Genomic DNA, 26,703 nt, shown 5'->3' on the forward strand with positions numbered 1-26,703 from the left:
GCGAGGCTTTCTCGAAGTCCGTAAGTTCTGTGTCATACTAGTTTATTGCCTTGTTTCTTAGAGAATAACTCATATGGGAGCGCACGACATCTTCGGACTTGAGCTTTGTGATATCACGCATATGATCCACCCATGAGTAAACGTTAGTGTAATAGCTGACGTTGTTCACTGATTTGATAGCGTTGACTGCCTTGCTGTCAGGGTCGAAGCAACCAATCTCCGCTACCTTCCATGATGTATCAGCGGTTATCACTGCTCCGCTGGGTCCCTGGGGTCCTGGGGGTCCGGGTGGCCCGGCGGGACCTGTGTTGGTAGGGCCTGGTGGTCCGGGAGGTCCGGGAGGTCCAGTACCCCTTGCTGGAGCTGCCGCCATGGCCCGTGCTACGGCGCTTTCGACCATGGCTGCTAAGTATTCGCATTGCTCCGGTGAGAAGCCTGCATTGCTCGTGCGCTGACTGTCTGCCATTGTTTCTGTTTCTTGTTCGGATGAGAGCGATTGTGCTCTCCTTCTCGCGAGATGTCTTTGCAGCAAAGGTTGAAACTGCCTTCGACTTTGTCCCTTCTGCGCTCGTGCTCGTGACTGAACGTCGGACTCGTTGGCGATTTGCGAATGTGCGGGTTGCTGCTGAGTTGTATCGTTGTTGTCGGTGGTCTCTGTGGTTACCAATTCGACTGATGCGTGGGTTTCTTGTAGAACTTGAACTCGATTTGCTCCACTGGCGGTGTCTGTCGGCTGGACCACGGTAGTGACGACTTGGGTGGTATCTGCCTCCGTGGGCTGGACCACAGACGTCACAACCTGAGTGGTCTCCTGGGGAGGAACACTTGGAGCAGTTGGCTGAATGCCCGTGGTCACCAACTCTGCGGTGGTCTGTGTAGCGGGAACAACCGGAATCGGAGCTGTGGTCTCCGAAGAGGTGGTCACCACTTGAGTGGTATCTTGTTGAACCTCGGCAGGTACGGTTGTGCGTACCCTTCGCCCGCGTGGCGCCTTCCTGCCGAGTGGCTTTGGAGGCTCGGAATCACTTGGGCGGATCCGCGGGGAGATGAAAGAGGAGGAAGTTAAGAAGTCGACAGTGGCTTAAGCTGCATAACATGTGACTTGCCCGCTTACTAAATACCAAAATACCACGCCAAGTATATCACGAACTTATCAAAGCTTCACGCAAATCCACAATGCTTATCTTGCTTATCTCCGCGGAAAATATCCAAAAAAGATCGAGATTCGGACATTGACCGAATATCTATTTTATCTTCGATGATCGATAACATGAGCTATAAATATTGACATGTTTCTTTTTGCATTCAAGTAACTAGTGTGAAAGCATTGAGTTATTATACCCCTCATAAATTGAAAGATGGCGGCCGCTGAAAGTGGGACACCCTCCAACCCCCCACAAGATGAGACGAAAAATTCCAGCACTGTTGTCAGTGGGGATGTCGAGAAAGTGACAAATTCATACCGTCCAAGCAGATGGCAGAGTAATATCACCATAATCAGTTGTGTGAGTCTGATATTGACAGACTTGAGCTTCACCTACTAACTCTCCCCAGTACATCGCCAATTTTAGCGATGGCTTTCAAAACACCCTCGCCAATCCTACAAATATAATTTTCAAGCAGGTCCTTGGAGCTGATGGATTTTCTTCCGAGATGAAAACTCGCATGAGCAACTCAGTCATCGTCGGAGCGATCCTTGGTGTGGTTGTTTTCGGATACACTTCTGATATGTTTTCACGACGCGCCGGATTGCTCGTCACGTCCTCCCTGGTCGCAATCGGTACCTTAATGGCAGCACTGGCTCTACAGGTGCATCCCTCGAGCAATATGCTGTGGTATTTTGTTGTAGTCCGTGGAATTGCTGGGTTTGGCGTTGGAGGTGAATATCCTCCTAGTGCCGCTGCTGGCATTGAAGAATCGGACTGGGTAAGCATTTAGCCGTTCCCTCACTTTGGATCTATTCTCATGATTGCTTTTAAGATTATGCGCAAATACAGAGGACCGATGTTTGTGTCCTTTACGACTTTAATGGCCACAACCGCGGGCCCAATTTTGATGATAATCTATTTGATCACACTCATTGCCACGGATGACAACCTTGTTATCGCCTTCCACGCCATTTACTCCATTGCCACCCTCCTCCCAGTCTCAATTGTAGTTTTGAGACTGTTCATGGTGGACTCGTCTCTGTTCCACCATTCCAATTTCAAGCGGCAGCCGAAGTCGTGGCGCCTTTGCCTCCTTCTTGCACGGCGTTATTGGTGGAGACTATTGACTACATCGTTGGCATTCTTTTTGTATGATTTTATCAATTTCCCTAACAGCATCATGTCCAGCACGATCATCTCCTCCCTGGTTACAGATCACAATGTCCGGACAACTGCTATTTGGCAGGTTATTTTGGCAGTCTTGCCAGTTCCCGGCGTTGTATTGGGGGCCTGGCTTACCAATGCGATTGGACGTCGCTGGACGGGAATTTTGGGTTTTTCTGGATATGTTGTGCTTGGTTTCGTTATCGGTGGCACGTACTCGAAGCTTTCTCAAAACATTGCGGCTTTTGTTGTCCTGTATGGTCTGTTGCAAGCTTTTGGCCATATGGGACCCGGTGCTACCATTGGGCTTATATCTTCCGAATCTTTCCCTACTGCCATGCGGTCCATGGGATATGGTGTCGCGACAGCCTTCGGTAGAACGGGTGCTGCTGTTGGTACTCAGTGCTTTACCCCCCTACAGGACCGTGCTGGCAACAGCTCTACCTTTTACTTGGCGGGTGGCATCGCTATCCTTGGCATGATGGTCTACTACTTGTTACCTGAAAGTGGAGATTTGGATTTGGAGAAAGAGGACAAGGAGCTCAACGAGTTTCTTATGCAGCACGGATTTACGACTGATGCGAAGGAGCCATTGTGAAGTTTTACTGTCCATAGGAGATTTCGCTATATTTATAGAGCAACTTGGTATTTAGTGAGCAGGACCCTAAGCGGTCAAACGACTGATAGAACGCAGACGGACAGAGGCTGCGCTTCAGAGATTTGACCAGATCTTTCCCTCATGAATAGGCAGGAATCCCCACCGTAATAGAGCCACTGCCAGCTCAAAAAGCAGGTCATTTATACACACCATCAGCAATGGGTGGGGCCTAAGCCAGCTAAGTGACACCCGGACCTATCGCCTACAATAGAAGCATGATTCCCGACTATCTGTAGGCATCCACGATGTTTATGCTTTTAGACGTTGTCTCCTCGGCGGATGTTCCCGACAATGGGACGGAGGCCCGCCTTATCGGGAATAACAACACCACTAGTAGTCCCTGGGTGATAGTCGGAAACGGGACCGATGATCCTATGGTACGGGTGGCAACCTACATGGCAAATCTCGGAGTGGACACGTTCACCGCGGGCATACACAGCAACTGGGAGGGGTCGGAGCCCACTATGTCCTGGAGCCAACTCATGCGGCGCTACGACACCGAAAGTATGCGTACCCAGCTGGGTGTAGTCCGACCCGGTCAGCCACTAAACCACCGGGGCGTGCTCGCTCTCGGCCCCCGCTCGGATTGGCAATCCTTGTTCTCCGATCCAGTGATCCCCACCTCCATTTTGAATGTCTCCGATACAAAGCCGCTCAAATTCCGGTCTCCTCGCGCTTCCAAGGCATGGTCCTTCAAGGAAGAATGCAGAACGAGGGCACAATCATGGTTGACCCGGGCATTATACTGTCTCGGGACTCGCTCCCGGGTATCTACATCGTGCATGAGTCGTATACCAGTCTTTTCTAGGACACGTTAGAGCAAACCAAAAGCCCCGCCGTAGCTCTACAGACGCTCCTCACGATTCTCACCCAGATGGTCTATTACGAGAAGCTGCTGCGACTCAATGGAACCGGGCGTGCCGACCGCCTTCTCGGACGCGACGCTGATTCCGACTCAATTGATAGGGTTTGGGGTAGGGATGGGGTTGCTATTTAGTCACTGGGTGGTGATGGCCATTGTTGTGGGGCTGTTTGTCCGATACACGCGCCATTCTTCGTTAGGGAATCACTGGCAGGCGGTTTCACATGTGTACTCGAAGGACACGGTGGCAGTTCTAGAGATGGCTGATCAGATGAAGGATCAGGAGGTCGAGCGTTGGGTCAAGCGCAAAGAGCGTGGGGAAGAGCTCTACAGTGTTGCGCTTGATGAAGGGGATGCGGAGCGGGTGGCGCTGCCGGCTAAACATTCGGATTCGCCCCCGCGGCCTTCACTTTGCGGGTGCCTATTGGCGGGGACTTCTCCACGTTATATTTAAGCTTATTTATATGCTTGTAACTTACCTTAGTCTATAGGGTTATGACGTAATATATCATTGAAGATGAATATCTCTTGGGACCTACCTACACGATTTCCATCATTTTCACTTCATAATCTCTGATTCTATGAAAAACGATATGTATGAGGCATCCCGCCCCTGTAAAAGATAACTCCTTACTTAAGTCAATGAGAATCAATCAGATAATCACATATCTCAACAGATTTGAATACGATTCGATTCGCTGAAATTCGCGAGCTTCGAACAGTTCAAACATTACATGGCGGCCTACTCCATGTCCACAAGCTTTTCCTAAAGCCGCACAGAGTGGCATCATATCTTAGCTATTGTCTTACTGCATAAAGGATTACGATTATCCTTTTGTATATATCAACTCTCATCTGCAGGTTGTTTTCGGCATAAGACAGGGATCAACGAAGCATAGTATGCATTCTTCTGTTTTCCAGAAAGCATTACACCCGAAGACGAAAAACTAGGACGATACGTCGCTGCCATTCCAAGCTTGATGCTTTTCATCGCCTACACGAACGACATCCTCTCTTTCTACAAGGAGAATATCAAAAGCAACGACCATACAAGCATTATCCGGACCTATTCCAAAATTCACAGCTTAACGCTTGCACAGTCGCTTAATAAATTCAAGAAAGATGCTGTCGGAGCGATGGAGAATGTTCGCAGTGTTTGTGCGGGTGATCCTGTCCTGCTTGACTGTGTCAACCAATTTTCAAATGGCTTCATTTATTGGCATTTAGTTATCGGAAGGTATCAACTAGAAGAACTTGATATCTGCTACTGTGACACGGATTCTGTCTACTTAGACTTATTGGCTTATAAGTTAGTGATATGCCTGTGGTTTCGTGAGTATTTTTTTGTTTCTCTGTCCGTTAAGCAGCATCATTCGGGCAATTAACTAACAACCTCTAGCGCATGGAGCGGTAATTGACTCTAGCACGTAATAGGCCACATTGGAGACCACATTTCTTACATTTTTGTATGTAATTCTCCTTGCTGACAAATGATGGAGCCTCATTTCAGCTCCCTAAAACATTCATGTGTTAAGGGGTCCTAGTTATCAGTCCGTGACACCATGGTGTTCCAAACTAGCAGCCATCCTTCTAAAACTCTCGGGCAAGGTAATTGAGTGCTTTTTCATTCTTGTTTGCAAGACAGGATCTCCTATATTAACCAATTTATCACATCGGGTGTTTCAGAGCGAACCTTTCATACAACAGAGAATGACATGTAGTTTCAAAAGTTCGATAAGCCCAATAAAGCGAAGCAAAAAGGCGGTCTGATTAGCCTTCCATGCAGCTCTTCGTATCCCGGAAATTGGAACCAAAAGTATACATGTACATATGTACGGATATTAAGTTCAACCGATATGCTCTTCAATGTTGTCAACAAAGCAAGAAGCACACATGATGATGTCAAGAAATACGCAATCCTATTCCATGGCACTAAGGCTTCGATGTTAATTTGTTCCTCCCAATCTTCGTCATGCAAAGGCCTGTGCTTCGGCATAGAACAGCTGATATTTATATGAAATATTGCTATAAAAGCATAGTAAGGGTGTATGACATCTCTAGATAGGCACAAACGTTCTCGTGCCATTCTAGCTGCTTCAAAGGGTCTAACACAGGGCTGTAGGCAGAAGCTACTTGAAAATACGGTTTCAGGCTCGTCATACAAATTCTGATATCCATTAGTTCAAGATCAGCATGCTGTGATATCAGCCTTCCCTTCTGGGAGAAAGGCACATATAGAAGAACTTTCAAAAGTGGATATAAGTGAGACAATTGAACTTTACATTAGTCAATCTACACATTCCTCTAGCTTGCATAGTGCTACAATAGCTGAGCTGCCTGGCGTAACCATGAACCCTAAGTCCTTGCGGAAATGTAGATCTTCAGCATCCAGAGCAGATGTATTATTATATAAGTTACCCAACTTAGCTACATCGAGAGAGGTAAATTTGCTATCTGCCCCAGGAAAACTATAAGAAACGAAATCTACGAGAAAATGACCGGAGAAGAACTGTACTTGTTCAACAGTCGCGATCAGACGGAGTCAGATCGGTAAGGCACAGATCTCGCTTCATCTTGGTGATTGTTCAACTAACTAACCGCGTAGGCTGAACACACAACACAAGGTCCTAGCGGGCTTTATGGGCTACAAGTTGCTTCACCCATCCATCGATTTGAGTGGGAAAGGCGCTCTGAGAGTGGCTGATGTTGGTACCGGCACCGGGTAAGTTCTCAATTCACAAATTCCAAGGTGTATATGGGTCTAAAGAAGTATTAGGATTTGGCTCAAAGAGCTGTCGCCTTTCTTGCAGTCTTTTCCTGACGGTCGATCACACTACCTCCACGGCTTTGATATCTCCAATGACCAATTTCCTGTCGACACAAACGATATCAGTTTCTCCACCCATGATTCCACCAAGTGCTTCCCTGAAGAGCACTTGAATTCGTATGACATTGTTCACCTCAGGCTACTGGTACTTGCACTACCAGAGCCAGACATCCGAAAGGTTATGGAAAATGTCGTCCAGCTTTTACGTGAGTCCATATACATTCACTTGAATAAAAGTTGCACCAGCAGGGCAATATAAAAAACCCTAAGCGAAAGAAAAAAAAAAAAAAAAAAAAACAGACTCCGCGTATCCACCTAGCTGACAGTATCACTCGCTAAAGGCCCTGGCGGGTATCTCCAATGGGAGGACACCGACTGGTGCTATACAGGACCCGATCGGCCGGCCCCAACAATTACCAAGATCCTTGATATGGTGGTTGAATATTCCATCCAAGTTGGATTTTCTATGCGCATTTCGGAATGTCTCATGGATCAGGGGAAACGGCTTGATCTCCAGTCACTCAATCGATTTGTATATGACACCCTCGAAAATCCGGAATGCTACACTGATGTGAAGTCATGGTTTAGCCAGCTGCTTCGGGCGTTGTTGCCAGTGACACTGATACGAACCGGGCAGGCAGCAAATGAGTCGGTAGCCCAAGCACTGACATGCCGAATGCTGGAAGATGTTGAATCGGAGTATTCCCAAGGAGTTATTCCTAGATTTCGAATGATGGCGGTTGTGGGAAGGAGAACCTCTGAATCCGTGTGAAGGGTTTACCGGGGTCGGAATACAGATACAGGTGACTAGCTGCTAGTTGGCATGTCCGTAAAACATCTTATCAACTTCTTTCGGATTTTGCACCTTTTCTACAGTGCAGTGCGGGGTAGAGTCATGCTTTTTGCCCTATAACTGCACCTGGGCATATCAGTTAAGAAAATACTCTCATTTGTGATGATCTAGAGGAGTTGAACGTAGGTTCTGTCGATCCCCACCGCCTAACGGGTTAGGGAACGTGTTTGTATTGTTTGGCTACGACTAGATCCTACAAAGGATCTTATCTTATAGATTCTTTCTCTCTTTTTCCTTTTATTCCCTATACTTTGTGTTTTTGTTGAAATATACTCTTTTTCTTAAAGAAACAGCTAGTAATATAATACTAAGTACTATCCTTATTTCTAAAAGTAGTATGACTATAGTTATAACTAGACTAGTTACTATAACTAGTTAGTCTCGGTCACTGTAATGGATAATCCATACAAACCACAGAAGTGGATCTCGGTCAGTGTCACATTCATGGGAGAAATGTTGGGTATAGTGGAAACTCTGGTATGATAACCTGTTCGGTCATCATAAGTGGTCTTTTTGGTAAATGCTTGTACATGTGGTTTATTTATCATGAAGAGTACATATCTTTGGCAGAGAATTTGGTCCAGAGCCCAGATTCCCTTACAGTCACGCTTGTCCTACTTTCGTTCTTTAGCCATGGATATATATGTTGTATATATCCCCGAGGTACATCCAAATATAGCAAACCCTAAAATCCCAAATCTGGTTTCGCGGGGATGATGACTTCACCAGGAACTACGTAGCCACCCACTTCATTCTCCACTATCATGATGTCATGTTTTATTTTGGAGAGATGATGATCTGAGTTTGATATTGTTTATTTGGATTCTGTACAAACGCAGGCAGTAGGTTTAGCTTGTACTTTGGAGTTGTAAAGGTGACATTTTTGGATTTTTTTCTCTTCATTTCAAAACGGGTTGTATATACACAAGTGCTAAGTCGACTTTACCCCAGAAGAGGAAATTGGCGAACAGCAAAAAAAAAAAAAAAAAGTTAAATCTCCAGCTCATCCTCAGGAACAAACGACTCCCGTCATAACGGTCATGATGAAGGGGAACATCGGCGTTGGCAGACGCCTATTAGGACGGACTTTCTAGTCGGTGGAAATTCTCTAAATATGTATAAATGGAAACGCTTGTCCAGATGTCCCCCTCGAAAAAAAAAAACAATCCGGGTATCCAAGAGAGGATATGTGTGATAGCCGGTTGATATGATCTTTTCATGTAAACCCCCTCCTCTCTCTTGCTTCTTGCGCGTGCGTATGTATCGTGCATGGGATGAGATGCATAAATTAGGCCACGAGGTCGATAAACCAGTTAGGGTCATCTCAAAGGAAATATATGTATAAAAGTGTGTTTATTCGTCGTCATTGTGTTCCTCTCTGTCCTCGTCGGCCATCCAGCCGCGCGACATCTCCACGGCCTTGGACCACTTTTTATACATGCGGCTGCTGGCTTTGACGGACATCGCGGGGGTGAACGAGGCTCGGTTGGCGCGGTTCATATGCTTAAGTTCGGAGAAATCCTTCCAGATGTTGATGGCGAAGCCGGCGGCGATGGCGGCACCGAGGGCAGTGGTTTCGTGCATTGAGGGACGTTCGACGGGGATTTGAATAATATCGGCTTGGGTCTAATACGGAGGTAACGGTTAGCGAGATGAGCTGGGGACATTAGGAAGGAAAACTTTGGAACGTACCTGCATGCAAACGTCGGAGTTACTCATGCCGCCGTCAACAGCCAGTTCTGTCAGGCTCTTACCGCTGTCCATTGCCATGGCATCGAGAATAGCTTTCGTTTGGAAGCAGGCCGCTTCCATGGTTGCACGGGCAATGTGTCCCTTTTGTGTGTGGGCGGTGATTCCCCCTGGGAGGTGTTAGCGATAAGGTTCTGTAAGGCGAAGCACCGTGTTGGAGACTTACAGATAGTTCCCTGGGCATCATCGATCCAGTAAGGAGCAAAGAGACCACTGAACGCAGTGACGAAAATACAGCCTCCGTTATCCGGCACGCTGGCGGCCAAATCGCTGACCTTCCGCGAGTCGCGGAAGAAGCCGAGGTTATTCATTAGGAAAGACACACCACTACCCGCCACGGCCACACTGCCTTCCAGTGCGTAGACGGCCTTGCGGTCTCGCCCTAATTGGAAACCGACTGTGCCCAAGAGACCGTGCTTCGAGATAACCGGCTTCTCGCCCACGTTGTAAAGAAGGAAGCATCCGGTGCCGTAAGTGTTCTTTGCCATCCCTGGAGAAAAGGCACAGTGGCCGACCAAGGCCGAAGCCTGGTCACCTAGACAGCTGGTAATGGGAACACCCTCCAGCGGCCCTTCGGCAACTTTACCGAAACCCTCAGGATCGGCCGAGGGAAGAATCTCGGGTAGACGGATCTTGGTTGGGTCAATGTCAAAGAACTTTAAGAGGCGATCGTCGTATTGGAGGGTTTCGAGGTTCATGAACATGGTTCGTGAGGCATTGGTCACATCCGTAACCAGGCGCTTGTTCTGAGGACCACCATTCAGGTTGTAGATGAGCCAGCTGTCGACGGTTCCGAATGCAGCCCGGCCATCATCATAAGCCGATTTGACATCGGGCAGATGGTCGAGCATCCATCGTAGTGTGACAGATGAGGGGTATGTGGATAAGGGTAGGCCGCAAATATTACGGAGTTCGTCGGCGCCGGGCCTTTCCTTCAGTTCTCGTACCAGGTTGACGGTACGAGTATCGGTCCACGTGATTGCGTTGTGCAGGGGCTCGCCGGTCTCCCAGTCCCAAACCAAGGCAGTTTCTCTTTGACTGGTGATACCAATGGCTTCGATGTCGGATGTGGAATAACCAAGGGCAAGGAAGGATTTCATAGCCTCTTCGATACAGATATAGACCGATTCCACCAATTCGTAGGGGTCTTGTTCGTGCCATCTGTGGGGGGTGCGGGGCAATTAATATTGAGTTCGGGATTGCAACGGGAGGGGCTTTAACACCTACCCTGGGTGTTCATGAATCTGGTGGAATTCAGTTTGGTATTTGGCAACGGGAACGCCTGTGCAGTCGAAGATGATGAATCGTGTACTCGTTGTACCCTGATCAATGGTACCAATGAATCGACTCTTCATTTCATCCTCGTCCTCATCCTGCAGCAAAGAACGTTCTCCATCGTCTCTTTGTTTTGGACGATAGTCGAGGTTCAGTTGATCCCGTTGTTTGTCCTCCACATGCTGGTGCACATGTTCGGGGAGCTCGAAATCCTGGGCGGGCTCGGAGTCTCCGTCAACACTCTCAAAGTCCAAATCGAATGGGTTGCGCATCTTCCAAAATGTGTAGAGAGAGATGGGGAAAAGGAGGTATTAAGAGAGAGAGAGAGAGAGAGAGAGAGAGAGAGAGAGACCGGGTTTACTGTCCTCCAGGATTTAAAGAGGGGAATGACTGAGGGGAGAAGATAACTACGAGGTGGCGGTGTTGGGATACGGGGACCAGCTCCCGTGGCAGAAAAGTGGAGCGTGACGTATCAGAGAAGTGGCCAGGTATAAAAAGGTTGAAATATGGCAGTCCCTTTCACCGTTATCAAAATAAAAAAAAAAAAAAAAAATAGGTGAAATGGTAGAAATTGTTCGAATGGGGGAGGAGAGGTTGAGATGGTTGAGATGGTGAATGCGGAGGTCGAGTCGAGTATAAGAATAAGTATAAGGGTTGTGTGTAAGGAAGAGAAAACAGAACAGGAGAAACAAGAAGATCTCACAGAACAAAATCAGGGCAAGGCCTCTTTATCCAAAGGGGTGGACTCTCTTAGAAAAAGCCCAGGTGGGGGGGAGGAAAATGAGAAATCCGGTTCGGGGGATTTTTTTCTGATCAGAAGACCTCGTCACCTCCCCCACTATTTCCCTTTTTATGATATTTAGGAGTTAAGAACTATATGCTTAGGTATATATATATAAGTCATCTGATCTTGGATCAGATCCTTAATATATATCTTTCTATATACTTAATAGTTAATATATTCTATGTTCTATTATTTACTATCTAACCTACATCCTATCTATCTTATATATATACTGTATAACTATATACTCCGTACCATATAACTACTTACCCTCCAACCCCGTCTCTCCAAGCCTGGGCACTCCACAAGCCCCGTCGATCGTACACATGACACGGTCCATTTTTCCCCTGCGGTCCCTTTAGTCGTTCTAGAACCCCCTTTTTTTATTAGTCGACATTCTTTGCAGATTAGTTGAATCATTCCTATTCATGGAGAAAATCCGACTATCGGGAAGAATTAATGATTTTCTTTTAGCAATATCCTATGAGGGAAAGGAAAAAATAAAAATAAAAATAAAAAATAAAAAATAATAAGGAATGGGGATTCTCCATTTCTGGAGAACGGGCTCTAGTCGAGGCCAAGAACATTCGAGCGCATCAACCCCCTCCCCTCCGGGGAACTGCCTATGATCTTGACTCCCTACTTCCCGGGTCTCATTCTTATTGATCAAGATCCTTGTCTCTAGCATTGGTACATGGGCATTTATGCTTGATACAGCATAGTCAAAATCCATATTTAATTATAAATTATACAATATCAACCCCGGCGGAAAGATGACGTCTCCACTACCAGGTTGGTTCCCATGGAGAACCGGTCTTGTTAACCGGCTTAATTGCCCTATTAGAGACCATTATCTAAAGACGTGGAGAGAGGGGGAGGATCTGGTTAAACCTGCCAGGGACAAGGACGTGCGAGGCAAGTACTCCGTACAATTACTGATAGGAAAAAAAAATTAAGCAAAAAAATAAGCAAAAAAGAAAGAAAAAAAAGAAAAAGACACAAAAGGCCGATCTAGGTGGATTCTAGCATGTTTTCTGGCGCCATCGGACGTTACTATGTGTACCTCGCATGCAGGTCTCGGTTTACCTTCCCTAGGAACCGTTTTCAAAAAGATATTGCAATCTTTTGACAAAAGTACCCTCTTTTTTTTTATCCATACTATCACATTATTCAGGTGCATTTCAGCTAGTTCCTTCCATAGTGAGATCTCTAGTCAATATTTTCGGCACCCCGTGACAACTTCAAGAGGATCGACCCGCCCTAGTGCATATAATTATCCCGTTTACCCCCTTTGAATAACCCCTCGACTCCGATCTGCGGCAACCCGTGTGACCATCTCCAGGGCTGTAGATGCCGATTACCAATTCCCCCTTTACCTACTCCGTACATATATATAGATCCATGAATATATATGTTGTATATTTCAGGCACCTAATCTTGCAGCTCTAAATCAGATTTGATGCCAAGCACGTGTGTAGCTTTTTGGAATCCGTGTTTTTTCGCAAAATAAAATTTAATGCGGGAGCCCACTACGGAGTATACCTAGGTACATCCATGGATACCACCTACCCTTGTACACCTACCCTTGTACACCCATAGCGCTTATATCTACTCCCCCACTTGATGTTGAACTGTGACATTCCTCTTAATAAACACTCAAAAAAACGAAAAAACTTGGTTGTTACTTGGACGAGAACACTCCGGTGTCTCCAACTATTGACACTTCAATTAAACAAAAGAAAATTTCAGTGGTCGCCCTACTGCGTTCTGCGTATATTCTACAGGAAATCACGGGTAATGCAAACATCGAGATCAGTCTCGGGGGATGACGCCCGTCTTGTGAAAAGGTAAATTTACTCGGAACCCTCGATCTCGCTGCGACGGCGAGCCTCAGCCTCCTCCTTCTCCTTCTTCTGCAGGAAGACCAGAGCGTTGATCTTGTCCTGGATGGTGTGCTCGGAGGTAATGGTCTGCTGGATCTGCTCACGGCCGATCAGGGTAGCCACGATGGAGGCACCGACGACGAAGGTCAGCACGAAACGGTACATGCCGTACCAGTGAGGAGCACGGCCAGCGGCGGCAGCACGGGCGTCGTTGTAGTACAGGAAGGTGAAAGCGAGGAACTGGCTGATCAGAGCGTACTCAACGGGGAACAGCAGAGTAGGCCAGGCCACAGCGGGGGCGATCACACCGGCAGCGTAGCGGCGGTAACCGAACTTGCCGCCGTATCCAGCCCACTCAAGACCCCAGTGGACGGCACCGAGGAAAGAAAGGATCTAACCATAAATGGCGATTAGCAAACTTTGTAATTACTCAAAAGAGACTAGACTCGGAATCACTCACAACGGCACCGTAGCCGATCTGGATGGGCTCGAGCATGTGCAGCATCAGCTCAGCACTCTGGCCGGAGAAGATCAGACCTTCACCAAGAGCAGCGGCGCGGTTGATCTCGTAGGAGAGGAAGACGGTCTGCATGGAGGTGGCCAGGTAGGGGACGACACCAGCCATACCGAGATAGAGGGCCTCCTTGGGGACACCAGTCAGGCTGAAGGTATCCTTGATAACTTTCTATATATTGACGATGCGCAATTAGCATATGCAGGCCCAGCTACACAGTCGAATGGAGATACGTACCGCCTCGGACCTCATACCCGCCATAACATCAATATCATCCTCATCGTGCTATCGTATCGGCAATTAGCCATTGAGTGCCTTTGCGCAAATCACAAGCCATGTGCCCTCTCTTACCTTAGCCGAAGAAGACGAGTAGCGCACAAGAGCGGTGGTAACAGGCTTGTGAGCGGCGAGCGCGAAGCTCGGCGAGACGGAGGGACGGAGCAGATTGCGGGCAGACGAGGTCATCTGGGCCTTGCAGATCTGGTTGCCCAGACCGGAGCGAGCCACGGAGGCATTGGAGCTCGAGAATGCGCGGAGCGCAGAGCGGGCGGCGGCGTTGCGGTACATGGTGGGGAGATATACAGCTTTTCGTTGTCGTCGGGTTAGCAAGTCGGAGGAAAGAAAAGCCTCGGGTACGGCCGGACAGCAGCGTCAACTCACCCAATTGGCCTTTTAAAAAGCTGGGACAGAAGTAGAAGAGTGGAGATTAAGGGTATACACCCGGAAAATGACTTGATCACGAAGTCGACGGCGTGGGCTTTCCGGGAGGGAACAAATAAGAATATCCAGAAATGAAGTGACCGAGTGATGAGGTGTGGTCTGCTTTCGGGCGGACCGCAGCGACCCAAACTGCAAAATGTAGCTCGATGCAGATATTTTGGCCTTAGGTTATGAACATGTTTGCCTCAGGCATAAAGCCCTCCAAAACATTCAAAAGTTCAGCCTAGTTCCGGGGCTGCTGCCCTAACCAAAAGTTGCCTACGTCACTCCTGGGGTAAACAGGTGTGTATCCACCAGTACGGTACAGTATCTTGCAGGGGGATGGTTCTCGGTACATTGCGTGCTTAAATGGCCTTGATAATGAAAGTAACCAAATAACTTACCACTGGCCCCCAACTACCCACGTACTGCCAAGTGTATCGTAGATTAAGTACTCTGTACCTTTTAAATCCTTGGGTGGTAGGCGGAAATGATACCCGTTCTGGTGTAAGAAGGCTGTACCCCATTTGTATCGAGTACACCCCATCATACAACTTGCGTAACAGATATCACCTCTCTTGATCCACGCAATCAGGGTCATTAACTTGGGCTTTGAATACCCAACTTCGTTCTCTCTCAATTTAGCGCTTTTAATTTTCCTCACAATCCTTCCTTAATCTGACACCTAGTCATCTCAACCGATTTCCGCTCTCCTTGGAGGGGAAAAGTTCCACCTCGGTATCGCGCGTGCTCCCAGCCCGCTCAGTTGGATGGCTTGGATGTCCCCTATTACCCAGGGTTCTTGAAAGCAGCCCTTATACTGTGTAAGATCCTGTTCAATGAAGAAAGCTCTGTCTTGATTTTCATTTGGATCGTGACTGACTTCCCAACTGCTTTCAATTACAGACTATCATCGAATCTCCGACCCATTGAAATCCACCCTGGCCATAGGTCCCAACCACCAGGCCCGGTCTACGGCTGCACGCCGCAGCAATGTTGGAGGGTGTGGTTGCTAACCTACTTAACCGGTTCCTGGGAATATACGTCAAGAATTTCGATGCGACCCAGCTCAACATCGGAATCTGGTCAGGCGATGTCAAGCTCCGGAACCTTGAACTGCGCCGCGAAGCGCTCGATCAGCTACGCCTCCCTCTGAACGTCGTCGAAGGCCATCTCGGAGAGCTCACACTATCTATCCCATGGTCAAATCTACGAGGAAAACCCGTGAAAGTCGACATTGAAGATGTCTTCCTGCTTGCGGCACCCAGAGAAGATGCGGATTACGACCCGGAGGAGGAAGAAAAAAGGGCGAATGCGCTGAAGATGGAACGGATCGAGAGCGCCGAGATTTTGCGCGAGCGCAATGCGGAAGGCATGAGTCAAGAGGAACAGCGCCGGAACCAAAGCTTCACACAGAGTATGATCACGGCGGTGGTGGACAACCTGCAGATTTCTATCAAGAATGTGCATTTCCGCTACGAAGACTCTATCGCATCACCTGGGCATCCGTTCGCTGTTGGCGTGACACTCAAGGAATTGAGTGCCGTCAGCACAGACGGGGAGTGGAATCCAACTTTCATCCAATCCGACTCCAGTGTCACGCATAAACTGGCCGTCCTCGGTGCTCTCTCAGCTTATTGGAATACGGACGCCACACTGCTCGGAACCGGGCGAGGCTCTGATATAGGCGCAGACGCCCAGGGAATCGGCCGTGCTGAGTTGATGGAAAAGCTGAAAACTGCGATCGATGCAGACGAAGGAAACCAATTCATGCTGCGCCCCGTCAGTGGCCGTGCTGGACTGGAGATGGACAAGTCGGGCTCGTATGATCGACCTGCAATCAAAGCACGGTTACTCTTCGATGAGCTCGGCTTCGTCCTTGACGACAAACAATACCGCGACGCGTTGATGCTGGTGGATCTGTTCCACTATTTCATTCGCCATCAGGAATATAAGAAAATCCAGCCCAAGTCCTCACCAAAGGATGACCCCCGGGCATGGATGAGGTTCGCAGGAGAAGCCGTTCTTAGCAAGATCCATGAACGCAACAGACGCTGGACCTGGGGCTATATCAAGGAGCGCAGAGATGACCGCATCGCTTATATTGCCTTGTTTAAGAAAACAAAGAAGGAGGAAGCTTTCACACCCGAAGAAACCAAGGAAATGCAGAGACTGGAAGCAAAACTCAGTTACGAGGATATCCGATTCTGGCGCTCCCTTGCAAGGAACCAGCTACGAAAAGAAAATGTCGGGGTCAAAAAGCCCGCAGAACAACAATCATGGTCTTCTTGGCTCTGGGGCGCTAAGAAAGAGGAGTCCGAAGAGACCACCATGACTGAAGAACAGCGACAAGAGTTGTATAACGCCATTGACTGGGATGAAAAGAAAGCAATCAGCGAGAGTGTAGATGTGCCCCGGGAATGGGTTAAGCTCCAGGTCAATTGGAGTCTTCGGGCTGGTAGCTTCACTCTAATACAGGACCCTCACGGGTCGGCCAATGAGGTCATGAAGCTAGTGTTTGACAATTTCCGAGCCAAAGCACTTCAACGCCATGATTCCTATCTCCTTGACCTTGATCTTGGAGGGTTGAAGATGTATGATGGCACTACGGCTGGCACTCTTTATCCCCAGATCGTCAAGGTCAAGGATTCCCCCCTGAATCTACAAAGGTTCAAGAGCTGACCGAGGACGATGATGATCTTGCCTCCCAAACCAGCGCAGATGAACTTCAGGATGAGGACAGCTTGTTCCATATGCAGCTGGAGAAAAACCCGCTCGAAAGTGATGCAGACACCGCGGTGAAGGTCAAGCTGAAGAGTATTGAGGTCATTTACAACCCTCGATTCCTCATGGGAATTGTTCGGTTCTTTGAGCCACCTGAGCGACATATGGAATCGATTGGTGCTCTCTTAGACACCGCAGGTGCCACGGTTGAGGGACTGCGGCAGCAAACCCGGGCCGGCCTCGAGTTTGCCTTGCAAGAGCACAAGAAGGTCGATGCACAATTCGATATTCACGCCCCCTTGATTATTGTCCCAGAAAGTATCACACAGCCAAGTTCACTTTGCTTGATTGTCGACGCCGGTCATGCTAGTGTCAACAGCGAGTTGGTCGACCGTCAAGCGATGCGAGATCTTCAGTCCAAGCAGAAGCGACAGTATGAGGAGGAAGATTACAAGCAATTAGAGCATCTGCTGTACGATCGCTTCCTCATCAAACTGGACTCCACCCAAGTCCTCATCGGACCTGGCGTTGAAGCAACCAAAGCGCAGCTCAACACCAATGTCGAATCTAGGAATTTCCACATCATCGACCGCATCAATGTCGACTTTGCCCTGGAGATGTGCATTGTACCGAACGTGACACAACTTACCCGAACACGCATCTCTGGACATCTGCCAGAGCTTCACGCATCAATGTCAGACACCAAATACAAGGGCCTGATGAAATTGATTGATATTGCAATCCCGCAATTCGACACGGAAAAGTCTGCCTCCGATCCGGTTACTGCTGCAGCAGCCAAGCAAAAAGCAGCCATAGCCACACGAGCCAGATCATCATCCTTCCGACCATCAGTCCAACGTGACCTTCCCGTTGTTGACGACGACGAGGAAGAGTCTGAAGTAGACAGCGAACAGGCGAAGAAGAGTGTAGATACACCGACCAATATCCATCGCCGAGACTTCGAATTTAAATTTACTGTTGGACGTCTGCGTGGCTCACTCTTCCGTGCTGATCCCCATGACCCGCAGCGGGATCAGTTGCTGGTTGAACTGGTTGCTGAAGGATTTGCGCTGGACTTTTACATGCGTCCCTATGACATGGTCGCTGAAGTCATTCTGAAGTCCTTGAGCGTGGATGATTACATCGAGGAGAATCCGGTTCCTGAATTCAAAAGAATCATCTCTTCTAAAGGCTTTGATGCCGACGAAGACAAGGACTTGTTCCAGCTGAAAATGGTACGGGTCAAACCTGAGTCTCCTGAGCTTGACTCAACTTATGAAGGGGTTGCCATGAACCTTGACATATCAGTCTCGACTATCAATCTGGTAGTGACAAGGAAAACACTTCTCACGCTTCTGGACTTCATCCTGATCACATTCACAAATCCTCAACAGCCCACTCAACCCAACCCAGAAACAGACAAGGCCATCGAGGGAACACCTATCGTTGAAGAAAAGCCTGAGCAAGCTGGAAAGATTCGCATCAGGGCTAATCTCAAGAGTATTGCTCTCATCCTCAACAATGATGGAGTCCGCTTGGCAACCTTGAGTTTGAACACTGCCGATGTCGGTATTTTCCTCGTGGGAAGCTCAATGCTCATCCAGTCTCGGATAGGCAGTCTGACTCTGGTTGACGATGTCAACCTGGGTGCCGCGGAGGACTCTGATATCCGACGCCTTTTGACCATAGAAGGAGATAATTTCGCGGACTTCAAGTACGAGACCTTCGACCCCGAGAGTGACACATACCCCGGCTATGATTCCGAGGTCTATTTGCGGTCTGGTTCAATTAAGATCAATTTCCTGGAGGAGCCCTACCGGAAGATCATCAACTTCCTCGTCAAGTTTGGCAAGATGCAAGCCATTTTCAATGCAGCTCGCCAAGCCGCTGCCAGCCAGGCCAACCAGCTTCAGGAGAATGCTTCACGTGTGCGGCTTGACATCATCGTAAAGACGCCCATTGTAGTGTTCCCTCGCGTTATGGCGGATGATCGCCCTCGAGACACAATCACTGCTCACCTCGGTGAAATCTACGCTAAGAATGAATTTGTTCCTATGGAAGAAGCAAAGGATAGCCCTGCTGTCAACGTCATCTCCACTGGTGTCCGCAATATTCGCCTTACCTCCAAGTTCCATTTCGAAGATGGTACATCCGAGGAGTTGGAGATGATCCAGAAGGTGAACTTGGAGTTTAGCATCTGCTATCTGGAGCACCAAGCAAACAATCCACGCCCAGACATGGAAATCGAGGGTTCTCTATCTCCTATCAACCTTCGTATCTCCCAAAGTCAGCTCAAATTCTTGCTAGAGCTGTCAAAGTCGATCCCGGGCGCGTTTGCTACCGATTCAGAACAGCAAGAGCTCGAGGCCATGGAGTCGTTACCCTCGTCGGTGACTGAACCTACAAGGGAAGCTACTTCAAAGGCTGTTCAGGCACAAAATGGTCAGGGAGGAGCACCCACTGATGACGGTGAAAACAAAGAGACTTGGGTACGACTTGATATGATCTTTAAGGTCGACAGTGTCGGCTTAGAGCTTATTCTGGCAAATGACGACCAGCCCGTCGGTCGCCTAGAGGACTCGAGTTTGTCCAAGTTCTCTCTCAATGACACTCGAGTCAAGCTGCGTATGTTGACAGATGGCTCATTGGAGTCGGAGCTGCTCATTCATTCGTTCTCTATCCGCGATAGTCGCAAGCAGGACTCGAACAAGTTCAGAAACATCATGTCTTTGATCAACAACGATGTCCAGCAGCAGTTCATGGCTAGCATCTCCATGTCTGGGGGGCCAGAGAAGCATCTCATTGCGATGCTGACGATTGATAGCCCCCGGATCATGTTCGCTTTGGATTATCTGTCTGCTTTGCAGTCATTCAGCCAGTCTGCATTTGCCTCTGAAGAACCAGTAGAGGCAGTGGAGGAGGAGAGCGAATCACCCGAGGAGTCTGAATCAGGGTCCGACACTGCTGCAAGTTCCGATAAGGCTATAACCGAGGTTTCCTCGGCCGATACTACAGCAGCGGCCATGACCGTATCATTCCGGGTGAACCTTGTCGACGCTCAAGTGATCATGGTAGCCAACCCTGCCATTCCTCACTCCGAAGCTATCGTCCTTGGTACGAAGGAAGTTCTCATCTCCCACCAAAATGTATCGACTTTGCAGATCCAAAAAGTGGGCATGTTCCTGTGCCGCATGGATAAGTTTGAGACGTCTCGACTCCGCATTCTGGATGATTTCACACTTGAGATGTCCATTGATAGCCGATCGCAAGATAAGGGATCTGCTTTGACCTCCATCGAGGTGCACCTTGAGCCTCTTGTTCTTCGCTTGTCTCTGCGTGATATCCTAATGGCAATCCAGATTGTCAACAAAGCCTCTGAAATGAGGGCTCAGAGTGGCCAACAGATCGAGAGCGGAGAGGCGAAGAAAATCACGGACACGAAAACAACCAGAGGGCGCTCTACCAGTAAGGCGTCCTCTACTATTGCCAAGAGGGCCCGCCGCCTGAGTCAAGGCGTTGCAAACCTGGATAAGACAACTGCGCCACAAAGTACAGTTGTCCTCAAGCGCGAAGAGATGTCTGCCAAGATCGACGGAGTAAGAGTCATTCTTATTGGTGACCTACACGATCTACCTTTGCTCGATTGGAGTGTCAAGAAATTCAACGTTGATGTGCGCGACTGGTCATCGACACTGAATGCCGATACCAACTTCGAAACGTTCTTGAACGTGTACAACTTCTCGAAGTCGGCCTGGGAGCCGTTGATTGAGCCCTGGCAGCTGGGATTCCACATGGCCAAGGAGACCAACCCGGATGTTTTCTCTTTCGATGTGTATTCGCACAAGACAATGGAGCTTACAGTCACATCCGCCACGATTGCACTCGCATCAAAATCCTTCCAGTTCCTCTCTACATCTCAGGATGTCCTTTCAAAGCCAAGAGGTGCTGATGCCCCATACAGAATCCGCAACTACACCGGGTTTGACCTCAGAGTTTGGGCCGATGTCAGCGCTGGAGGAGAAGGTCCAGCGGCGAAGCTTACTGATGGCGAAGAATCGCCATGGCGATTTGAAGATTCGACCGCTGTCCGTGAAACGCTGACACCAGAGGGCCACGGTGGAGTGGTTGGTGTCAAATTGGAAGGCAGTGGCTTTGATAGTATCAGCCGCATTCCTGTCGTTCGCGAGGGCGAGACTATCTACGCCCTGAAGCCGAAGCAAGAAAATGTTCTTCACCGGCTACTCGTAGAAGTCAAACTTGGACCAGATAATGTCAAGTACATCACATTCCGTTCGCCACTTCTTATCGAGAACAACACCCAAATTCCCGTGGAGTTGGGCGTTTTCAGTCCCGGAGAAGGCCACTTGTTGAAGATCGAGAAGATTTTGCCTGGCGATGCACGACCAGCACCCGTTGGATCAGCATATCTCCATTCTATCGTTGTTCGTCCCGATCAGGGCTTCGGATATGACTGGTCAGATGAGCGACTGTTCTGGAAGGACCTCATCAAGCGACCCACACGCACTGTCAAGTGCGTTAGCGAAAGCGGACAGCAGTCCCCTCCTTTCTATTTCCAGGTCAACGCAACGTTTGATAGCAAAGATTCGCTTACGGGCGTGTATCCCTACATGAGGGTCCGAATCTTTGCTCCTGTGGAGATTCAAAACTTGTTGCCCTACGATTTCAAGTACCGCATCTACGACAAGAACACCAAGAAGGATTGGACGAACTTCCTGAGGAAGGGCGGCGTCAGCCCGGTCCACGTTGTGGAGTTGTCCCACCTGCTGTTGCTCAGCATTGATCTACAAGACACGGTCTTCCGCCAAAGCGAGTTTGCTATCGTCAACGGCAATGCTCAAGACTACCGCAGAGAGCATACCTTGTCGCTTAAGGATGAACGAGGTCTTCAACTGAAGTTACAGCTTCATTACTTCAACATCCCCAACAGTGGTGGTGCGTTCAAGGTTTCTGTGTACAGCCCGTACCTTGTCTTGAACAAGACTGGCCTTCCGATGGACATCCAAAGCAAAGCATTCCTTCAGTCTGCGAGAAATGCTGCTGGCCAAGGACTCAGAGCTGATCCAAGAGACGAGGGCTGTGCGCTCCCATACATGTACTCTTATGCCAACGAGGATCAACGAAACCGCTCTATCCTGAAGGTGAGCGATTCTGCATGGAGCAAACCGCAGAGTTTCGAGGCTATTGGTAGTACCTTTGAGGTCATCTTCCCCGATCGCCAAGGCAGATCTGAGTTCCACTCCGGAGTCTCTGTTGCCGAAGGTGAGGGTAAGTACAAGCTGACCAAGGTGGTAACACTTGCTCCACGTTTCATCCTGAAGAGCAAGCTCAACGAAGATCTTCTCGTGCGCGAGCCAGGATCGTCCAATGTACTCCAGCTTCAGAACGGGCAGTTGGTACCGCTTCATTTCCTTCGTCAAGTTCAAGAGAAACAGCTGTGTCTCTGCTTCCCGGGCGTTAACAACCAATGGTCTTCTCCGTTCAGCATCGCAGATGTTGGAACTGTGCATATCAAATTGGCCAAGGCGAATCAGCGGCAGAAGCTGATCAAGGTTGATATCATCTTGGAAGGAGCAACTCTTTTCTTGCACTTCAGCGTCGAGTCTCGCAATTGGCCGTTCTCTATGCGTAACGAAAGCGATATGGATTTCATTTTCTACCAAGCCAATCCAAATGTGGAAGATGATGACGAAGACGACCAAACCAGCGGCTGGAGGCCGATCCGGTATCGAATTCCCGCTCGGAGTATAATGCCATATGCATGGGACTACCCGGCGACTAAGAACAAGTCACTTGTGTTGACCTGCCAGGGCAAAGAGCGCCACATCAAGCTTGCTGAGATAGGAAACCTCATTCCAATGCGGATTCCCCCTTCGCAGGCTGGCGGATACCAGAAGATCATTGACATCAACATTGCTGCTGATGGTCCTACTCAGACTCTCGTGTTGTCCAATTTCAAAGCGTCGAAGAGTATGTACAAGCAACAAAGAGGGCAATCCTCCCAAACCGGCATGAACACTGGGTTCGAGGTGAAGGAAATGAACTCGGACGTCAACTTCAAAGCCCAACTTCGCCTAGGTGGCATTGGAATCTCATTGATCAACCAGAACCTGAAAGAGCTGCTGTATCTCACATTCCGCGAGATTGAGATCAAGTTCAGGGAGTCAAGATTGTACCAGACTCTGAACACTACAATCAAGTGGATCCAGATCGATAACCAACTCTACGGTGGAATTTTCCCCATCTTGCTTTACCCCAGTGTTGTTCCCAAGACTGGCAAGGAGATGGAAGCACACCCGATCTTCCATGCAATGGTCACACGGGTCAAGGACGACTCGTACGGTGTTCTCTATATCAAGTACGCGACCTTGCTATTGCAGCAAATGACACTCGAGCTGGATGAGGACTTCGTCTTTGCCATGCTTGACTTTGTCAAGATTCCGGGGGCTTCCTGGGCCGAGGAACAAGAAGGCAAGTTGTGTGATGAGGACCTCAACATTCCCGAGCCGCAACAGGCAGGCAATGGTCAAGATGTTTACTTCGAGCTCCTTCATCTCCAGCCCATGCAGATGGATATTTCTTTCATGCGCACTGAGCGCGTCAATGTGGAAGATGAAATGCAGCCCTCTAACCCGTTGATGTTCTTTGTCAACGTCATGACAATGTCGATGGGTAATGTCAACGATGCACCTGTTCGACTCAACGCTCTGATGCTCGAGAATGCCCGTGTCTCTTTCCCTAGCCTGGTGGGCAATGTCCGTGCACACTACACCCAAGAATTCCTGCGCCAGATCCATATCATTCTCGGTTCGGCCGACTTCCTAGGCAACCCTGTCGGTTTGTTCAACAATGTCAGCTCTGGTGTCGCCGCCATCTTCTATGAGCCATACCAGGGTCTGGTCATGACCGATCGTCCCCAAGAGCTGGGTATTGGTATCGCAAAGGGTGCCACAAGCTTTGTCAAGAAGTCCGTCTTCGGATTCTCGGACAGTATGGCCAAGCTCACGGGAAGTATGTCCAAGGGTCTCGCTGCCGCTACTCTTGATAAGGAATTCCAAACCCAGCGCCGTATGTCCAAGGTGCGCAACCGCCCCAAGCACGCTCTGTATGGAATCACGGCTGGTGGCAATGCATTTGCAACTAGTCTAGCAAGCGGCATCGGTGGCTTGGCACGTCATCCACTGCAAGGTGCGGAGAAAGAAGGTATCCAAGGATTCTTCAAGGGTGTTGGAAAGGGTGTGCTTGGATTGGCTACCAAGCCAGCAATTGGTGCATTCGATCTTGCCTCCAGTAAGTTGAACGATGTTCTCTCTCTGATGGTTCATAACTAACGATTTCCTACTAGATCTGGCAGAAGGTGTTCGCAACACCACTACCGTTTTTGATGCCGAAGGTCTTGACCGTGTTCGACTCACTCGCTTCATTGGCACCGATGGCATCGTGCGTCCGTACTCGCAACGCGAGGCTCTCGGACAGTTCTGGCTGAAGACCACGGACGACGGTAAATACTTCAACGAGGACTACATTGCCCACCTAGAGCTTCCTGGTCGAGACATGCTAGTCTTGTTGACGTACGCACGCATCATGCTGGTTCGCACAAAGAAGTTGTCTAATGAGTGGGATATCCGTCTCACGGATATCCAAACCATCTCCAAGGAGCGCACGGGAATGAGTATCACGCTTAAGGGTGGTGCCAATGGACCATTCATTCCTGTTCAAGACGAAAGCTCACGGAACTGGCTGTATAGACAGATTGCTGTTGGTAAGTGGTTGCCCAGATCACGCTAGATAATGACACATGCTAACCAACTTCCTTTTCTAGCGGTCAATGCTTTCAATGAGAAATATAATGCCAGGGGATAGATAGAGTGCATGAGGCACTTCCCTGGGGGTTCTTAACGATGTCATGAGATGGACTGCTTTCATTTTTGGGACGGGGATTATCAAAATTCACAGCATATGAAGGGTAAATTGCTCTCGGTTTCTCAGCTTCCATTCACGTACATAGGTAGCTATGCGTACTTGATTTCCTCTGCCGGTTGGGGATTTCTTATCTTAGCTGCCGCCGCTTTTATGAGGATGCTCAGAGTCAGGGTCACTGAGTAAATTTCGGTTCGGGCTCATACTAGTCACGTTATATATCAGAAAGGTCCAATGAACGCTCAGTGAGCGCTTAATGAGTCTGATTGGATGCCCACTGGTTACCTAGGTACTCACTCAGAATGCTTAGGGTCATCTATTGAGCACCTAGTCTACACTCAGACCATACACATTAATACAGAGAATTTCTTCATATCTTATACAGGTCACGTTTTTCTACATGTTCGAGTCGCTCCGCATTTCATAATCCGTCTATAGACGCTCATTTCTTTCGCGAGCGTCACAATCATTACCTCGAAACTAGACGCCACTTCTTCGTGTGGTAGACTAGGCATTGTGATAATCAGAATTTGAAGTGATGGCGAGTAGTCACAGCGGCCTGGCAATCGTTCCTCATGCTCAGCTAGTATCTCTGCCGGAAAGTGTTTCAAGACGATAAAAGTATCTTCGACCGAATATGGAGGAAAGAGGCTCTCTATAGCGCACTGTTGGTTGTAATAGTAAACGGGTGTACCAGAGGGAAGGTGCGCGAGAAACGTCTCAGCACCTTCCTCTGATCCAACGCTCTCGCTTTGATATACACTTGACATGATTTCTTAAACGGAGTAACAGCGAGGGGATTTGTATGGCGATCTCTGTTGGTATCCCTAGTTTTCACCGAGACGAGAAGACGGGAGAAATTACATCCATCGTGATATGGGACAAGATGTCATTGGGGCATCGCCCAGGCAAATGCTTGGATTCATCCAATATCCCTGCCACCAGTTGTCCTTCAAAGCCTGGGCATAGGGACTTCTAAAGTAAACCAAATCTAAGTTGGATCTGAACTGAATCTGAACTGAATCTGAATTGAATCTGAATTGAATCTGAATTAAAGAGATGGTAGTTGAAGAGGGAATAATTCAAAATCATAGCTATAGCGTGCCAATGCGAAGGTTCGGAAACTAATATTAGTAATATTGATGTCTGAATATGCCTGAATATTTGCCGGCAGAAAATATGAATACCTGAATTACCATAAGCCCTTGCGTAAGTAAAGTACTTGAAATCTAGATTTGCCTCCAAGCCCTCCAAGCCCAACACCAGAGTGTTCCGGCATCGTTGTCGTGGCTGACATACCGCCAGTACCACCCATCCGCATACCCCCAGGACCACCCTTCCACCCTCCGGATGCCGTCCCAGTGCCAATCGTCCGCTCTCGCAGCAGCTCCTTGGCCGTGCTTGAGTCCATCTCTGATTCCACCTCCAACAGCCTCCGCCATCGCCTCCAGCGCAGTGATCCGCTGCGGGCCATAACTATTGGCCACTCTGCACACTGCGGCTGCCGAGTTTGCGCCAATCGCCGGTATAACCTAATGAATCTAATGGAGCGAGGCGAAGTCTGAATTGTAAGTAAGGAGTACACTGAAGCATTAACACGAAGCAGATATAAAAGCCATTTATTT

General features: G+C 48.7%; 8 protein-coding genes across 8 annotated transcripts; 4 read left to right on the forward strand and 4 right to left on the reverse strand.

The window, feature by feature from the left end:
* Positions 1-37: 37 nt before the first annotated feature.
* Positions 38-1,233, reverse strand: N7516_002559 (uncharacterized protein; the record flags this gene model as incomplete). The annotated part of the gene is made up of 2 exons (XM_057215279.1): positions 38-1,080; positions 1,176-1,233. 2 exons carry the CDS (start codon positions 1,231-1,233, stop codon positions 38-40), a joined length of 1,101 nt encoding a protein of 366 aa, XP_057077162.1.
* Positions 1,234-1,358: 125 nt separating this feature from the next.
* N7516_002560 (uncharacterized protein) lies at positions 1,359-2,910 on the forward strand (the record flags this gene model as incomplete). Its single annotated transcript, XM_057215280.1, has 3 exons — positions 1,359-1,505; positions 1,555-1,926; positions 1,981-2,910. The coding sequence occupies 3 exons, from the start codon at positions 1,359-1,361 to the stop codon at positions 2,908-2,910; spliced, it is 1,449 nt and encodes a 482-aa protein (XP_057077163.1).
* Positions 2,911-3,215: 305 nt separating this feature from the next.
* Positions 3,216-4,286, forward strand: N7516_002561 (uncharacterized protein; the record flags this gene model as incomplete). The annotated part of the gene is made up of 3 exons (XM_057215281.1): positions 3,216-3,737; positions 3,779-3,944; positions 4,033-4,286. The coding sequence occupies 3 exons, from the start codon at positions 3,216-3,218 to the stop codon at positions 4,284-4,286; spliced, it is 942 nt and encodes a 313-aa protein (XP_057077164.1).
* A 2,040-nt stretch (positions 4,287-6,326) lies between these two features.
* On the forward strand, positions 6,327-7,431 carry N7516_002562 (class I SAM-dependent methyltransferase; the record flags this gene model as incomplete). Its single annotated transcript, XM_057215282.1, has 4 exons — positions 6,327-6,382; positions 6,438-6,554; positions 6,609-6,865; positions 7,001-7,431. The coding sequence occupies 4 exons, from the start codon at positions 6,327-6,329 to the stop codon at positions 7,429-7,431; spliced, it is 861 nt and encodes a 286-aa protein (XP_057077165.1).
* A 1,434-nt stretch (positions 7,432-8,865) lies between these two features.
* Positions 8,866-10,808, reverse strand: N7516_002563 (glycerol kinase; the record flags this gene model as incomplete). Its single annotated transcript, XM_057215283.1, has 4 exons — positions 8,866-9,138; positions 9,205-9,371; positions 9,428-10,422; positions 10,489-10,808. The coding sequence occupies 4 exons, from the start codon at positions 10,806-10,808 to the stop codon at positions 8,866-8,868; spliced, it is 1,755 nt and encodes a 584-aa protein (XP_057077166.1).
* A 2,365-nt stretch (positions 10,809-13,173) lies between these two features.
* N7516_002564 (DUF3429 domain-containing protein) lies at positions 13,174-14,565 on the reverse strand (the record flags this gene model as incomplete). Its single annotated transcript, XM_057215284.1, has 6 exons — positions 13,174-13,596; positions 13,664-13,888; positions 13,955-14,002; positions 14,069-14,301; positions 14,378-14,397; positions 14,438-14,565. 6 exons carry the CDS (start codon positions 14,563-14,565, stop codon positions 13,174-13,176), a joined length of 1,077 nt encoding a protein of 358 aa, XP_057077167.1.
* Positions 14,566-15,409: 844 nt separating this feature from the next.
* Positions 15,410-25,171, forward strand: N7516_002565 (membrane morphogenesis protein VPS13; the record flags this gene model as incomplete). The annotated part of the gene is made up of 4 exons (XM_057215285.1): positions 15,410-17,056; positions 17,086-24,448; positions 24,504-24,920; positions 24,981-25,171. 4 exons carry the CDS (start codon positions 15,410-15,412, stop codon positions 25,019-25,021), a joined length of 9,468 nt encoding a protein of 3,155 aa, XP_057077168.1. The 3' UTR covers positions 25,022-25,171.
* Positions 25,172-25,912: 741 nt separating this feature from the next.
* Positions 25,913-26,552, reverse strand: N7516_002566 (uncharacterized protein; the record flags this gene model as incomplete). The annotated part of the gene is made up of 2 exons (XM_057215286.1): positions 25,913-26,028; positions 26,378-26,552. The coding sequence occupies 2 exons, from the start codon at positions 26,550-26,552 to the stop codon at positions 25,913-25,915; spliced, it is 291 nt and encodes a 96-aa protein (XP_057077169.1).
* Positions 26,553-26,703: the final 151 nt, after the last annotated feature.

Source organism: Penicillium verrucosum (assembly GCF_028828655.1).
Source record: "Penicillium verrucosum strain IBT 35672 chromosome Unknown utg000001l_segment0_segment0, whole genome shotgun sequence".
Lineage (NCBI taxonomy): Eukaryota > Fungi > Ascomycota > Eurotiomycetes > Eurotiales > Aspergillaceae > Penicillium > Penicillium verrucosum.